At 36.6% G+C, this 17,694-nt stretch overlaps 1 protein-coding gene and 1 long non-coding RNA gene across 4 annotated transcripts; one reads left to right on the forward strand and one right to left on the reverse strand.

The window, feature by feature from the left end:
• Window positions 1–287: 287 nt before the first annotated feature.
• LOC110875031 lies at window positions 288–2,117 on the forward strand. The gene is made up of 4 exons (XR_002556453.2): window positions 288–453; window positions 550–963; window positions 1,058–1,100; window positions 1,809–2,117. It is a non-coding gene; the product is annotated as an uncharacterized LOC110875031 (long non-coding RNA).
• An 11,404-nt stretch (window positions 2,118–13,521) lies between these two features.
• Window positions 13,522–15,655, reverse strand: LOC110875032 (glycine-rich RNA-binding protein 3, mitochondrial). Of its 3 annotated transcripts, none has more exons than XM_022123297.2 (5): window positions 15,101–15,655; window positions 14,418–14,558; window positions 14,267–14,335; window positions 14,052–14,158; window positions 13,522–13,788 (listed from the first exon to the last, which is right to left on the reverse strand). In XM_022123297.2, the coding sequence occupies exons 2-5, from the start codon at window positions 14,548–14,550 to the stop codon at window positions 13,738–13,740; spliced, it is 360 nt and encodes a 119-aa protein (XP_021978989.2). In that variant the 5' UTR covers window positions 14,551–14,558; window positions 15,101–15,655; the 3' UTR covers window positions 13,522–13,737. The 3 variants fall into 3 exon arrangements, with proteins under 3 accessions (XP_021978989.2, XP_035833589.1, XP_021978992.1); XM_035977696.1 differs by having other exon boundaries at window positions 14,052–14,127; window positions 15,078–15,655; XM_022123300.2 differs by having other exon boundaries at window positions 15,078–15,655.
• Window positions 15,656–17,694: the final 2,039 nt, after the last annotated feature.

Below are 17,694 nucleotides of genomic sequence, written 5' to 3' on the forward strand. Positions count from 1 at the left end.
AAAAAAAAAGAAATTATGTATGGTTAAAATTGCAAAAGATAAAAACATTTGGGTTAAAAGTAAAAAAATAATTATTTTTTAATAATTCGGCGTTATTTTAATTTTGGTGAGATGGATGTTTTGTTTTTTTATGCTTCCATGTTTTCTGTCTCCTTGTCGGATCATGGGTACATACACTAAAAGCATCATAAATCAATAAAAGACATAGAATCAACAACATACATACTTTGACTACCTTGACTTCATGTTTTTTTTTTGAAACACTCCCAAGACACATGGTACAACTCATGATGCACAAAAAGTTTGGTTATTTATAAGGTAATAATTTGTCCATCTCAGGCCCTAAAGATTGCACTCAAGGCCCAACAGCTTTATCGCTTTATCCTGAACTAGAAAACATTTCTCAGTTAACTTCGGTATGTTAAGGACCCTGTTCCGCTGACATAAGGACTGGTATGGAATTCTCAAAGTTGAGGCTTCTGCTGATGATATAAAAATTGAAAAAATAGTACACAATATTAGCTCTTACACTGCATCCTGATAAAACAGGTTTTCTGGATCTACTGATGTTTTCAAGTTATTTGGTGAAGCACAACGGATGCTTTTGGACCGTGAAAAAAGAATGGTTCATGATAGTAAGCCTAGAGCTTATGGAAACATTTCAACCCCTAGTTGGAACCCTAAACAACCGAATACACTATCAAATGTCCAATATCAACATCCTCAGAATCAAGGTCATTCTGTTAATTTTATTGCAGCGCATCCTTGTAATTTTCATTTTAATCCACAGCAATTCTCAACTACTGGTGGACATCAGTCAACTTTCTAGACTATTATCCTTTCTATTCAGTTAGGTGCCAGTTTTTTAAAGATGTCAAAGCTATTCTAGGGTTGGGTCAAAACGTCTATTTATAGTATGGGTCCAAACGGGCTAGTCAACAGTTTTTTGCAAGTAATATGAAGGTAACAATCTAACATCCTGGTTGACTTTTGACTTGTTTGACCCTGGTTTCCTATTTATCTAAGATTTTATAAACATGGTCTCGTATGATTGCAGGGCGTGCCAGGTTACTTTGGTTGCTGCTGTTTGAAATTTCAAGGTTTGTGATGTGACTAAGTGATGCAGATATGATTTGCTTTGTCTTGAGGGTTCGAACCCGACCCAATTACCTGAGACCACATAACCATTTACCCGAATCATATATCCGAAATTATGTGAAAATACCAAAACTACTATAATTAATATCTATTATTTTGTTCAGCAGAGGTTTTTTTTTTCATAAAAATAGTGAAACTTTTGTATTAGATAATCTATATATGTAACAGATTATGATATGATAAACATAGTTGATTTTATCAGTTACAAACATAAGAGTTACATTAAATTAGTTAATATAAATTTTTATTTGTGTTTAAAAAATGTGTAGCTAAGGCTTTCAACTTTGAATTCTTTATAGTAACATAATCAGTGTGTGTGGTGTATATAAGATTTATTCATAATTTTTTTATGATTTGGGTAGACGGGTATACCCGTTATCCACGGTTACGTTCGATACCCGACGGGTAATTACGCGATATATACCTGTGGGGTATCGGGCCGGGTATGGGACTGGGATTAGCAATACCCGACCCGAACCCAGCCCATTGCCATTCCAATATATTTGATAGAGCTAGTTTTCAATCTGATACGGGGACCGATAGGATTATTGGTATGAAGCTGCTGGTTAGTATGAATCTGTTTAGCATGGGTTTTTTGCAAAAGTAGTATGAGTCATGATGCTGATGTGGTTACTGCTGCTCCTACGCAGATTGGTATGGGTTTGATGTTTGTGGCTGAGTTTGCCTTTTGACTATCGTGGATTGGTGGGTAACTGGGTATGGTTAGTGGTAATCTGTTGCAGGTTGGATGTGCTAAAAGGTTGTTGATTGGGGCTGCTATGGGGAGAATAGAGGTCAAGACTACTAGGAAGCTGAAGAGAAGATTATTCTCTTGTTTTTATGAGTTGGGTTTATTTTTTGATTTTCTTTCTTTGTTTGGTTGCTTTTAAGAGGTTATGATTGTATAGCGTTTTTTTTTTTTCTGGTTTGACTTGCCAACAGATAACCACAATAGCTAATTGTCGATTTACTGATTAGATTTTATGTTTGTTCATGAAATAGAGGCACTGCTATACTATTATGTGAATTAAATATAAATAAGGTAAACTGAAACATGCAGGAAAGAGTCTTTATTTTCTTTATTTTTTTAATTAATTTAAGCATGCAATCATGTATGAAGTTTAGAGAACCAATAAGTTTTTCAAGCATTTGATTTTATTATGGTCTTTCATGACTTAAAAGTTTTATGCATTTATTTGATTTTATTAGGCTTTAAACCAAGTTACACTTCTAGTTTTTGGATGAAGCTAGTTTTTAGATGGAGCTTGGGGCGCGTGTTGTCACACTGTTTTTTCACATATATTTTTTGCAATTTTCATCATCGATTTAGTTCATTACATTATTAATACGTTATATCCAAACTTTATGAAAGTTGGTAAAATGTAAAAAACAAGATAAAGGGAAAAAAACACTTTAATACACTTTGAGGACTATAAAGTAAATATTAAAGTTTAAGGGTACACTCACATAACCACTTTCTTTATTCATGTTGTTTTTAGTAGCCATAGTGGGAAGGTCCGTGTATTGCAGCGGGTACGTCTCTTTTGGCGCCTTGTAGTTGTTGTTGGGGTTTCAGTATTTTTTATATACTTACATTTTTGCCATCTAAACACATGTTTGATATGATAAAGATAGATTTATTATTTAGTGGTGCTTAATGATGCCAAATATAGATAAATACTTTAAATAAATTGATATTGATAATGGTATCATTCCATGGAATCTTTTTTTATTAGATTGTGTATACCAAGTTCACTTAATACATGTCGAAGATTTATTAATACATATCTTGGTTGAATTGGTTGTTTTTTATTTAACTAGTGGGATTCCCTCGTCCTTTGCGGCGAGGTTTCGGTCGGTATTGATTCGGTTCATTACAACACTAACATGATACTGACATTCGGCATAACAATTGACACATGTTTTACATCTACTGAATACAACTTCGCGTGTTCAACGAATTTTATACTGACACCTTGAGAAAAAAAAACATAAAAACAAACACAGTACATGTACCAATGTTGAACCGATAGGTTATTGGGCCTTGATAGATTATAACGGTCAATAGTAGGTAATATATGTCTTAATGGAACATAGTTGGCCTTAATGGATCACAATGAACAATAACATAATTATACATGTCTTATTGGGTCTTAATGGATCACAATAGACTATATTACATCATACATGTCTTAATGGACCGTATTGGGCCTTAATGAATCACAACAGATGATATTAGATCATACCTGTCTTAATGGACCGTATCGGACCTTATTGGATCACAATGGGCAATATAGAATCATAGATGTCTTAAAGGGCCATATTGGGCCTTAATGGGTCACAATTGGCATTAGTATATCATACATGCTTTAATGGACCATATCTTAATGGGTGTGACACCAACCATGTTGCGCCACATCACCAATATCTTTGCAGGCACTAACAGTCCTGCCAGAGGGGAGCGCATGGATATTCTTTGACAATAATAGTTGTACCAAGGTCCATCAGCCCACAATTCTCCTTCTCCACGCTCTTCGACTGTAAATACAAGACTTCTTCCTGTTGGTGCACTTGTGTCTGTACTTTGTCTGTATTCGGTCACGATGTAAACGATGTCCTGTTCTTGTGTTGTAAGTTGACCAAGTCAACCATCCTCCGCTTTGACTTGGACAACAGTTGGTAAAAGTTGAAAGATGTACTGTCTCGAAGGATAAGAGATCGAAGGATGATGTGGATCCTTCGATCTCATCGAAAGATATGCTTCGAATGATTAGACCTCGAAAGGTGATCTTTCGAGGTCCCTGCTGATCTTTCGAGTGACCTGCTGATCTTTCGAGTGACTTGTCTTCGATAGATGATCCTTCGGACCATCTATCGGATCCTTCGGACCGCACATCATGAGCTGGGTATAAATACCCATGCAGTGTGTTGTGTTAGACAGTTCACAGTTCTGAGAGTGCACACCCGAGAGATAGAGAGACAAGTTGAGAGCTTTCTGTCCGGAACCACACACACACACTTTGAGAGTTTACAAGTTAGGTTTGTAAACATTGTGCTTGTAACCGAAACCTTCATTTGCATTAATACAAGTTGTGTTAATCGGTGAACCCTTGTGTGTTGTGTTTGTACTTGCTTAATCTCGGTTTGCCTACTAGCTTGGATTCCGCACTCGCTAGTGGGTTAGTATAACAAGGTTTGAGGTTCGTCATCCTCCGACAAAAAGGGACCTACAAGTGGTATCAGAGCCTGGCTCTTTACCTTGTTTAAAACCGGGTTATTCAAGTTCTTGGTGTGTGTTTGAACACTTGGTTTAACACCCGTTTTTGTTGGTTTTTCTACACTTTTAAACTGGAAAACGTGTTTTAAACTTACCGGGAGTGTTCATAAGTGGGTTGGGTAACTTGAAAACTTGTTTAGTGATTTGGTGTTTTTCCGGCGAATATTCCGGTTAAACTTCCGGTGACTGGTTCTAGGATAAAGTTATCCTTTTTGGGCAATCTTTTCAAAGTTGGTGGGAAAGTTGTCAGCCTGCCATACCCTTTTGCCGAAAGTTGACTTACCAACCCATCACCTTTTCACCAACCCGTCACATCTGTGTCAGTGTGTCAGTGCACATTCGAAAGATATCCTTCGACTTCGAAAGATATCCTTCGACATCGAAAGATCATCTTTCGACCATCTTTCGATCAAGGAAGGCTCGAAAGACTATCATCCTTCGACCCATCCTTCGAAGTCTGAAACATATCCTTCGATAAAGGAATCTTTTCGAAAGACCGTTATACGAAAGATAAGGATTTATCTCGAAAGATAAGGATCTTTCAAGTGTGAATCTTTCGAGATTTTGAATCTTTCGAAGCCATTGCTCGAAAGTCAACAGTGATCTTTCGAACACTGTTGATCATTCGAACAATTGTGATCTTTCGAATATCTTTCGAGTCTGGTCTGTTTATTGTTAACAGGTTTCTGTTTTACAGATCGTTCGAACTAGTGGATCTTTCGAATCAGGATCCTTCGGCTGTGTGTGATCTTTCGGGTGGCTATTATCTTCCGAGACATTGATATAGTATTCATTTTTCTGATCAAAAATGAATCCAGCATGGGGTAATCCGTCAACTGCAGAGAGCAGTACGTTTTCTGCAAGATCCAGTGTGCCATGCAATTCTGATATGTATTTTGGAACTTCCAGTACTTCGTTTGCAAGACCCGTTCCACACGCTCCATTAAAAACGGAGTACGTCACAATCACAGATTGTTTTGGCAATCCAAAACAAGTTCCTGTAAAGCCAGCTCCCACCACAGACATGTATGGAAATCCATTACCCCCAGTTGCCGTGCAACACCATTATTCTACTGTAGAATCGTCATTTCTTAATCCCAAGAACAGTAGTCAGACAAAAACGGCGTTGTATGCTGAAATTGTCAAAGATGTCAGCAAGGGTGGATCCTCGGGGAATGATAACAGTTCTAAACATGTTAGAAGTTCAGATGAAGATGTTTCAACTTCAGTTGAGGGTGATACAACTTCAAGTTCAAGTGAGGATGGATCTGAATGTGAATCATCAAGGGAGATTGTTGATTCTGATGCAGAAAGGCCAACACCTGAGAGTAATTCCAGTCAGGTATATGTTGATGAACCAACTGCTGTAGATTGTGATAATTGTGCTAGATTAAAGGCAAACATGTCTGAGTTGCAAGGCAAACATGATGCTTTACAAGCTAGTTTGTTTGACTTGCAAGACAAACATGTTTCATTGAATGCCAAGTGGTGTGAATTGCAAAGCAAACACGAAGCTTTGCAAGAGAAATATGATGTGACATTTATCCACAACCAGAAGTTGACCGTGGATCTTTCAAAATGCACAGAAGCCAATATGTTTTATGAAAACCATGAAAAAGAATTTAAGTCAATGATTGAGACGTTAAAGAAAGATAAAACTGAATTGACTAAAATGGTTTCCAGAAAACAAACGGAAATTAATTTGTATATCTCACGTCTTGAGACAATGCAAAAAGAAATGGTCTGTGTAAAAGCGGAAAGTGAGGCAATCCAACTCAAGCTAGATAGCTATTTGAGTTCTAGCTATGTGTTGGATCACATCATTGACGTTCAGAAAGAAAAACGGGATGTCACATGCATAGGATATAAGAAATGTCCACCACCTGTGAGACACAATTATGATGCGATGCCTGACGAGGAGGATAGAGTGTTCTTTGAACCATCTGTTCCTCTAGATGTAAAGAAGTTTGCAGCAGGACTCGGATACAAGAAAGATGTATCACCAGACTCAGATACTTCAGCGGATGCATGTGTGTCTTCTGCTGAACTGAATCAGGATCCTCCAGTCATCATTGAGGATGCTGATTCTTCTGATGATGAATCTGATGATACCATCCCAGCAAAGTCTGATGCGGAAGTCAAAGATGGGGACATACCTCTCGAGAATTACATTCTATGTGATCCTCCTGCAAAACCCGCTAAGACTGTTGCAATCGAGTCCTCGTCTGCAAAAGAGTCGGAGGGTGTGAACTTGCTGTACACTCTCGTTGGTGATGATAAAATCTACTCTGACAAAGATTTTCCTATTAAAAATGTTAATCAATCTTTAATAAGTAAAGTCTTTGAAGATTCGACAAGTAAGTTTTTGGGAAAGACAGGACCACGTGTTACAGTTACACAGTGTCCTCCTATTCCAAAGGCCGAAATTCGAAAACAATTTGGGAATAAGAAATTACCAACAGAGAAAAGGCAGCCAAATCATGCCAAACCTAAAGGAAAAGCATCGACTCAGGGTCAGAAGAAACAGACCCAAAAGAAAAACAAGAATGTGAACTTTGTGAAATCTAAGGGAACGGACAAAATCGAAACTTTTGAGAACAAATCTAACTTAGATTTTGTTAAACAAGCAACAGTGTTGAAAAGAAATGATCCAAACTGTTCAAAACCTAGTACCTCGGGATCACAAAGTTCATCATCGTCGGCAAGACGATCACATGATGCTTCGGGGATTATTGAACAAAGATATTGTTTTGAGTGTGGAACAATTGGACATATCATTCGAAATTGTCCATATCTTCATAAGTTGAAAGCAAAGGTTGATGATCCCTGTGAACAAAATCATGCCGCCCAAGAGAATAGAAAAGGCAAACAGGGCGAAAACAAGAAAAAGGTTCGGAAGATAAACCTCGTGAAATCAAGAGGGACTGATAAAATTGATACTTCCAAAAACAAATCCAATAAGGATTTTGTTAAACAAAGTAAAATTTTGAAAAGAAACAGTCAAAACAACTATACACAACACACAAACGGTTGTGATGTAGGACCAAGTACCTCAAGATCACGAAGTTCATCATCCGGCTATTGCAGTTATGATACTCCGAGGTTTGTTGAACGGAGATCATGCTTTGAATGTTGTGAGTATGGACACATCATTAAGAATTGTCCATATCTCACCAAGAGAAAGACAAAAATTGATGCCCCCCATGGTAACAATTACCATAAAAGATCTGTTTCACCAAAACAGGACCCTCGTCTTGTTAAACAACGAGCAAGGAAACAGAAAAAGAAACAAAGAAAAGAAGTTGAAAAGATTTTAAAACCGGAGATTATTCAAACAAAATCTGTTAAATCGGATGTTAAACATGAAAAACAGAAAGAGATTTGGATACCAAAACCGGTAACTGTTTCAGGGGGAGCTACATCAATTCCGAATCATCGGGAAATGGATGTTACAATTCTCGATGATGACGGACGACCCAAGTCTGTGAAGGCTTGGGTCCCACTCTCCAACTAATCTCTGAGTGAGTGTGCAGGAAGTTCCAGGAGGAACTATTGATAGTCTTAGGATTGTTGATAGTGGAATGTCCTTGCACAAGATAGGCGACAGAAGAAATTGTTGCCTTTGATGGAGAGAGAGGAAAGAAAAGGAAAATGTGGCTGAATGAAGTTGCAAAATTCGACCAAATGAAGAACGTGCCAAAAATTTGGCCATTCTGGTTTTTGATCGGGTCCTCAGGAACGAATGAAGTGAAATGTGTGTCGATGCCTTGGCGTGGATTGAACATCCGCACACCATTTCTGAAAGAGAAAGTCAAAGACCTTCGCTGGTACAATGTGGAAGACCAGCCGGACCCGGAGGTTTATGATTTTATTGCTGTCAAGAGACTTTTCAGTAGTTGCAAATTCGACCTTGAAGTCCACACCGGGTGGATATCCAGTTGGGAGAGTGCTTAGATTCCTTGCAATGCACGGAACAGTTGCAGGATACGCCCTTAAATTCTTAATCTCTCCTATACTTGTCGATATTTAAGCTACTTTATGAACTATTATTATCTCGAACAGCACTCTTTGACCTGACACGTTGATCTCGGATATCACCTCACACGTGATTGTTTCAATATGAAACTCATCAATGTTGTCATGGTCCGCACCGCTTACCGACATGCCAACTCACTTTTCCAAAATTTGTTAAATCTTTTCTGATAAAACTTAATTTTGGTAAACGGCATTAAGGTCAAGCACAAGAGTAAACCAACATCGGAAAATCATTTTTGTAAAAATCTTTGTGTGTTTTAAATTTGTCTTAGTTTATTGATTTTAGGGGGAGTAAATCCAAAAATCTGAAAATCCAAAAACATCGAAAAATTTCAAAAACACAAAAACAATAGAAAAACAAAAATGAGTTTCCTGGAGAGCAAAAGAGAAAATGATAGTACATCAGTGGTCTATCCAAACCTCTTTATACCCTTAAATGAAAAACGATAAGCAGCTCTATATAAGATGTATCGGTAGGCTCACAATCATTTTAAAGTGTGCAGGGTGATATAAATCTTAATCGACTGAAGACCAGGTGGGAACCATTCATTGGCATATGGTCTTAGTACCGAAATTTCGTTTGATAGATTGCCGAGGTTCTGAGATATTCGGTCTTTATGCTGCTTATCATCTGGGTATCATGGTTGTATCTTTTACCGAAAAATAACGGGGACGCAAGTCTAGATCTTCCATGATACTATACATACGTGTACATATTACATACTGCATTCGACCTCAATAAGTGATAAACAATCACATGTCCATATCAAATAAGTGATAAAATATCACATCTATCCGGGTGTCAAGTTCGTCTCTCTGCTGTACGGAAGTACTGACCTGTTCACGGACTTGCACCTGTGCCCTCATGCATACGAAAATCAAGTTCCTCATCAATAAGTGATTACATCACATAGGACTTGTTTTCAATTCTAAATAAGTGAGTATCTCACATCATATACGGTCAAACAGATGATAATCGGTATACTCACCGGTAAGATGAACTCTCGTGCATACCTTGATACGGGAATGTGTCGTGATGTGGATGAACACCGGTCGGTAAGTATAAATCATACCTTAACGTATCCCCTCGCCATGATTACATCTGATAAGTTGAGCTTAAGTGGACAACAATACCGATAATTGTTATAGGATGCTTATCTTAATGTTAACTAACTGAACAACAAGAGTGTTTTGGCATGACCGTACACTGATATGATTCTCTTACCCTCGAAACTCGCAAAAAGAATGTTTGTATATATTTATTTATTTACTGCTTAACTTTTATTGTTTTCTCTTAAACAGTTTCGTCGTTTGGTGCATATCAGCACGACATTAGCGGTGATGTCGTTTGATAACACTCAAAGGATTCTAAAATTGTTGTCTTTTAATTTCAAAAACACGCCTAAAATCCGTGTTTTAATATAAACTTTATAAAAGCCAAAAAGATTTTATTTCTGCTTTGTTTTCGATCGTACGATGTTGGAGCTCAAGTCTTCGTTCCTGAAACCTGACTGAAAACCGAACTGACTAAATCTTCATAAACGGTCGAAATTTGCATGTTTTGAAAGTTAAAAATTAAATTGTCAAATTTATTAAACTTTCAAACTGTCGGACGGTGGTTGATTATGACATGGTCATTCGTGTGTCACTTGGTTATACTAACTATATTCCAAGCAGTTGTTCTCATTACGCGTTTAGATTTCTTGCATGTGCAGATTCTAAAGGCTAGGAGAACATGGTCGATGACAAGCTCTGGAATGAAGACACGACGAGAAGGCGCTCAATAATGAAGATGATCGAGTTGCCGCTGGCCATCATCAACACCACAAGGATCTCACTTCATAAAGATAAAGTCTTTTCACGAGCATAACTCAAGGGGGAGCTTATGTTAAGGGGGAGTTTGTCAACACACTTCCTACATGATACGGGTAGTTTGTTGATACACTCTCTGCTTTCAAGACGTGAAGACTTTGAAGATCCTCTGACTTTGAAGACTTGAAAGGACATCAGAGTTTTGAGAACTCGAAGACCCGAGACCGTCGAAGTTCGAGACGAGTCTACAACTATAGAAGATAAAGACAAAGCTACAGCCAAGGGGGAGTTTGTTGGTGCACTTGTGTCTGTACTTTGTCTGTATTCGGTCACGATGTAAACGATGTCCTGTTCTTGTGTTGTAAGTTGACCAAGTCAACCATCCTCCGGTTTGACTTGGACAACAGTTGGTAAAAGTTGAAAGATGTACTGTCTCGAAGGATAAGAGATCGAAGGATGATGTGGATCCTTCGATCTCATCGAAAGATATGCTTCGAATGATTAGACCTCGAAAGGTGATCTTTCGAGGTCCCTGCTGATCTTTCGAGTGACCTGCTGATCTTTCGAGTGACTTGTCTTCGATAGATGATCCTTCGGACCATCTATCGGATCCTTCGGACTGCACATCATGAGCTGGGTATAAATACCCATGCAGTGTGTTGTGTTAGACAGTTCACAGTTCTGAGAGTTCTGAGAGTGCACACCCGAGAGATAGAGAGACAAGTTGAGAGCTTTCTGTCCGGAACCACACACACACACTTTGAGAGTTTACAAGTTAGGTTTGTAAACATTGTGCTTGTAACCGAAACCTTCATTTGCATTAATACAAGTTGTGTTAATCGGTGAACCCTTGTGTGTTGTGTTTGTACTTGCTTAATCTCGGTTTGCCTACTAGCTTGGATTCCGCACTCGCTAGTGGGTTAGTATAACAAGGTTTGAGGTTCGTCATCCTCCGACAAAAAGGGACCTACACTTCCAAAGGTTGAGGTATCAATTCTCTCACTCTCTCACTCTTAACACACACTCGTTTGTTGTTCTTAAACGATACTTATTCTCACGCATCTCCTCCTTGTAACGAGTGAACTCTGGGCTTCTTGGTGGGATATATGGGGAGCCATAGTGTGTACTCCCTTGCCAAAGCGAACCATCTGGCATAAGGTAAGGAATGAGATTTGGGCTTGTTGTGTTACGGCTAACACCCGGGGAAGTGGTTCCACACAAAGGTGGAGGCATAGGTGAGAGTGTGGCATCTGGTTTATTATAAGATAAGCGAACTCTTACCTCTTTATTTCGTTCTTCCCAGACATACCAATTCAAAAGCTCCCTTAGTCGTATGAAATTGTTTCTTACTCCTTCGAGAAGAGTAATTCACTATGTGGGAGAGGCCTTGGTTTTAAAAAAAACGCGAAGTGAACAAAATCGACGAGGCTTGAAATCGAGGCGCAAAGCGTAAAAGTTGTGAGCTTTTCGTACACAAGACACAAAGTGATTATATAATTCAATTTATATCTCATATTGTTTTTAGCATCCCCTAACTATAATTTAGCTTTAATTAAGCTTTATATATGTTTTAACATGAAAAACACATACATGTACAACATAAAAAGTATGTTGTACAACACTCAGCTGCACAAAAACAAGCGAAGTACAAAAGGCGTGCGCTTAAACCAAGGGAGAGACTATGTCTTACCAATGTTACAATACAAGTAGCGGCCGTAGTTTGGCTCAAATAAACATGATAAAACATTAGTTACTTTAAATAAACCACAAAAGAAAGTGACAACCACTAAATGGAAAAATATTTCACTAGCACCTACATGACATGATGAACCCGAAACACGATCACCAACATAGAATGTAGATGAGATAGAAATCTGAAACTGTTAAATGTCATACACTTCTAGATAATCTGGAATAAAATTATCTTTTAAGGATAAATAGTTAAAATCATAGCTTGTGACTAAAACAAAATAATAACAAAAAGAATAGTCGTCACCGTGTATAGGAAAATTTAATTAAAACAAAGTCCAACCCTTTGTTCTTTAACCCGATATTAAAGAGTTTTTGTTTACATCTCCCCCACACATTGACTGAAGTACGAAACGTTTCGTTAATTAACGTTTTAATAGATTAATATAAAAATACAATTATTTAAATCATCTTCTTCATTTATAGATTTTGGTTACGAGCTCCAGTCGCCGGAGATGATAACAAGATTATACACGGTTCCGCAATATTTTGAAACATAAACATGCATGTATAGACAAAGATTAATGGTTCCGTATAGTACCTGATTTCGTAAGATAGTCGTGGTTGCGCATCGAAACAGGGATGTCAGGATATCTTTGCCGATTGAAACAATCGTTTGAGGTCACGGAAGCAGTGCAATGCCAATGCGACTAGTTTGTGATGTCGGTGGCCAATGTCCCAATGTTTTCTGTTGTCATGAAGCAACAAAACCCAAGAGGGATTTGTAGACTAAAAAGAAACGAAATAAGGAAAACAACGAGCGAAATCGTGCTGATAACGTGTTGTGAAACTAGCCTATTAACAAAAGAATAAGAGAGAATAATAGAGAGAAAGAGATTGATATTATTGATTGGATGTATATAATACAAGATATACAATGGTATATATAGGAGATGTAACTTGGAGAATAAGCCTAATCTATTTTAGGTGTTGATAACCATAATAAATAATATATTTATAACACGCTCGTTTTTTTGGTGCAATTTTTATAAAAAAAATAATGTCGTATGAAAAGTTATTAACGTTTAAAAAATGGGGGGAATTGGAGGAGAGAGAAACTATTGACTTCAATTGACTAGAATGTCTATAAACAAACCCACGCGCCTATTTTCTTCCTTTCAATTTCTCTCATTTAATCTTAGCCCTTGATTAACTAAATCGATGGTTAAGATTACTTCCTAACCTTCTTAGCCAAATAAAATTTCTATTATATCCTAACCCCACCTCTAAATTATTCGAAATAATAGTTTTAAACTTGTTTTTTATTAACGCTGTTTTACCACCGCAAAGGTGTGCTTTCTTACCTATTGACCCGGGTTACACGAGTCGAGCCTTTGGATATCAAACTACATACTTTCTTACCTGTAACCCGCGGTACTGCTAATATAAGAGACCGATTTTCTATCTGCTTACTTACTGACGCATTCAAAATTTGACATTATTGTGTACATAGATTGGTCATAAAATTCGACTGGTATCGAAAAGCAAGATTTATAAAGAAAAAAGTCTTTGCTCGAAAAGGAACGAATCGTTATATCCTGTTAACCCCAAGAACACTAATTGTCTCTGTAGCTTACAGGTTACAGGCATAAATAAAGTTTGCATATTGCAGATTCAACATTCGGAAAATAAACGCCTGCATAATATAGCAGATTCAACACTCGTCAATGTCCCTGTAGCTTCCTTGTACGAGGACGACCACCACGTCATGGTCTTTTGTTGGCCCAACACACACTTATCGTTCGACCATGCAACTCCTGCATGAGATTTTGTTCATAATTGTCATTTCTGAACACATATTGAACAAACATCTATTCTTTTATTTAACATGAAGATTGCAACACCAGCTGTTCTGAAAGTTTTCATGTTAATATTACTTGTTTGAGTCCAAGAGTATCATACACCATTGAAGCCTCAAAGGTATTTTGGATCTTTGACACAGTCATCAACTTCTTTGAAGATACAAAAGGGGCTGATAGCGTGTCATAAACCAAGTAACAAGAGGGAAAAACGTACATACCCACTGATCCATATCATCGATTGCATCATTGCCAGCGTCATAGTCCGTAAAAGTAACAAAGCCAAAACCTCTAGACCTGCCAGTTTTTCTATCTGTGATTACTCTAGCTGTTGCATATCATAACGGGCCATGAGAGACATATCACAGAATATAACACAAAAAACTTTTAATTCAAATAGTATATAAAAAATTAAAATGTACAAATCTAGGGTAACCTTCAGAGACTTCCCCGTATGGGCTAAAAGCTTCTCGCAAGCTTGTATCATTTGTAGCCCTTGCCAATCCTGCAAAAACAAGAATTAAGACTTCTAAACTGATCAACATGATGATCCTACTGGACTTTTATTTGATTTGAGAAAGAGATACCTCCCACAAAGACTTTCCAACTCATGCATCGTGTCATTTGACAGATATATGGACTTGCCATTGAGATTTCATTATTGATGTGCTTACTCACGGTCTGCCTTAGTATACTACCAGCTCTGTTGATGAGCGCCATGGTTGTATCTTGCAACCAAGAACACAACAATAATTCAAGGGATCAATTAAAAAACTCAATGATAGAACCTAAAAAATTCAAAACCCATGACACTATAATGCAATAAAGCTTTGGTAAACACATGAGATAAAAGACAAACACATGCTTTCGGTAGAAAAGTAAAGTTGGAAGACTAGTTTAGTTTTAAACTTTAAAAATAAGAATGCTTGCTTTAGCTATAGAACCAAAACCAACTAATTTATTGTAGTGTTTGGTATTGCCACTGGACTCCCACATGATGATCGCGTGCCCAAGGGCGGCCGCTTAACCATTACTTATAATAATGAACTTTTGTACGTAGACAAAATCAAACCAGCGAGCCAAGATGGGAATTTCAAACAAAACTCAGATTTGAATTTATTTATAGTATAATGAAGTTACTGATAAACCCTATTCCCAAATCAATACTAAACCGAACCCTAAATCCTATTATTCAGTAATCAATCAACGACGGACAATGAAATATAACATTCTTAGGCGAAACTAACCTGAATGCATACAAAATACTCACCGGTTGCGCAGCAATTGTTTGTATTACAAGGTGACTGGAGAGTAGGAAATTTTCCGATGAGGCTCCTTGAGTGATTTGAATGGGGGTACACATCTAGCAGATCGATTATAGGTTGTGTATATATACAATTTTGATAATTAATATGGTCGATTCGAAGTTTGATTCGGTTTTTTTTTTTTTTTTTTTTTTTTGTAATAACTTCCGAAATTAAGAGATTTTGTTCGAAATATGGCGATTTGACTACTGAGTTTGCGTATAAATGGTTCGGTTATGCGACTCGGTTCAGGATTCCAAGTTTGGGAAACACGATTTCGCTTCATATGATGAACGTGATTTGGTGGATCTTTGATGATCCGAACATGTCGACAAAAGAGATGAACAACATTTCTGTTTTGAAAGTTTCATCAAGCTGACACTTATGGTCCCTGAATTATAAAGATTTTATAATAGTTAACTTAAACCTTTACAACCCCCTTATGGACTTTTAAAAGAAAGGCAGAAATGGTCCTTTAGGCTTTTAAAACTTATTTATATGTTAAAAAAAATCCATTAAAATAATTTCTAAACTTATATATATATATATATATATATATATATATATATATATATATATATATATATATATATATAGGGAGGGGCTCATGCGAGAACCACCCTTATTGTGAGAACCTTGATAACCAATGTGAACACAACCTAAAATAGCTAAAAAACCTAACCCCCACCCCCAAAACCTAACCCCCCCCCCCCCCAAAAAAAAAAAAAAAACCTAAACCCCCCTCCCCCACCCCCCAAAAACCTAAAAAATATTAAAAAAATCAAAAAAAAAATTTGTGTGATTTTTAGCTATTTTTAGGCATTTTTGGTGTGTTCACATTGGTTCTCGCGGTTCTCACAATAAGAGGTGGTTCTCGCATGATCTTCTCCCTATATATATATATACATATATACACATACTAGTAGAGTGTCTGACTGCCTGCGCGATGCGGCGGGGACGACACTTTGCATTTCGGCACTCGTTTCTAGTAGTTTCTTATTGTGGTGGAGGTAGAGGATCCTGTAAAAAGTCCAACTTTTGTGAGAAGTGTAAGAAATAATTTGGGAATGACAAGTGTCCCTTATCTTAATTAATTCAAAAAGATATATTGGTAATTGTCCATTCTTATCAATTAATTGATTTCCAAAGATAACTGCCAAAAATATCAGGCGATATATTAGGGATGTGATCGAATTCTTTTTGTTCTATACATTTAACTAGCCTAAGATCCCGCGAGTTTCGCGGGTCGCTTAACACAAACATATAATCTATACCGACAATGAGATGGACTTTGTAATGAAAGAACTTTTCAATATAAACGTATAAAAATATGATTTTTCTCACTTAGGTAAATATGTTTTGATTCATTGTTTATAGGTATTGAGATGTTATTGTACAAATGATTTTATAGGAATTTTTAGAACCCGGATGGATTTCATTTTTTTAATTATTTTTTTATAACTTTGGTTATTTGATATATTTTTCTTAAATAAACCATTTTTAACCAGTTTTGACTTTAACATATATTGAGCAGAACACATATTGACATGAACCTATTTTGAGCAAAACCCGTTTTGACTTACCCGAACCTATTTTGACCTTAGCATATATTGATCAGAACACATATAATCAATAATCAATGAAATAAATAATAGTAAAGCTATTTATGATTAACACATAACTGAATCATACAAAAAGTAATTTATTCTGTACACATGCTAATTGACAAACACTCTTTGCTACAAAGTAATCACCGGTAGGATTAAGTGGTGGAGTTCTTTGCCCGAGATGAAAAAGAACTACATATTAAAGCACGTACACAATCGTATATTTGTATTCTTTTTCAGATGTGGCAAGATTGTCGTGTCAACAGGCTGAGTAATGAAAACACATTTTACTTATAAAAAACATTAATATAACTTATGTGCTAATTATGATTGAAGAAGGCAGTACTACTATAATCATAATGTAAATCTAAATATATAACTAATAAAAACAAATGGAGGTTGTATGCGTTAAAAACAAACTTTAGATGTCCCCATTGGTTAGTCTCATTGCCGGTATATATTATATGTTTACACCGAACCTGCAATTTTATTATAACTAACACCTATTTTGCATCTTATGTGTCTTAACTATTTCTTGGCAAATAACATTTAAGTATTTAACATCCCTTCTTCGCAAATAACATTTAAGTATTTAACATCCCTTCTTCAAAATCCAATCATTCAAATAACAGTTAAGCTACACTTATAAACAATAAAAATACTAAATTAATTAAAAAAAACACAAATTTACAATTCTCCTGGAAGTATTCCAAAAACTAACTTCCGGATCTAACCTATGACATGTTTAATATGGACTTTTTTTATTGGAAATCCAAGTAAATTGTCCAACAATAAACTCAAAAATTGAAACCCAGATGTGGATGAACTCAAAAATTCATATACTACCTCAAACCTGCAGTTGCTATTGAAAAGGATTTATCTGCTATTGAAAAGGATTTATCGGCGAATGGAACAATGAATGAAGGCTCTAAATGAACTTTTTGGCAATTTCC

The sequence above is a fragment of the Helianthus annuus genome, chromosome 9 (genome assembly GCF_002127325.2).
Source record: "Helianthus annuus cultivar XRQ/B chromosome 9, HanXRQr2.0-SUNRISE, whole genome shotgun sequence".
Taxonomy (NCBI): domain Eukaryota; kingdom Viridiplantae; phylum Streptophyta; class Magnoliopsida; order Asterales; family Asteraceae; genus Helianthus; species Helianthus annuus.

Coding starts and splice junctions, on each gene's coding strand:
- LOC110875032 (XM_022123300.2), bottom strand. Junction 14,159..14,266: donor ATACGGGGAAGTCTCTGAAG/GTTACCCTAGAT, acceptor GATATGCAACAG/CTAGAGTAATCACAGATAGA. Junction 13,789..14,051: donor TCGATGATATGGATCAGTGG/GTATGTACGTTT, acceptor AATCTCATGCAG/GAGTTGCATGGTCGAACGAT.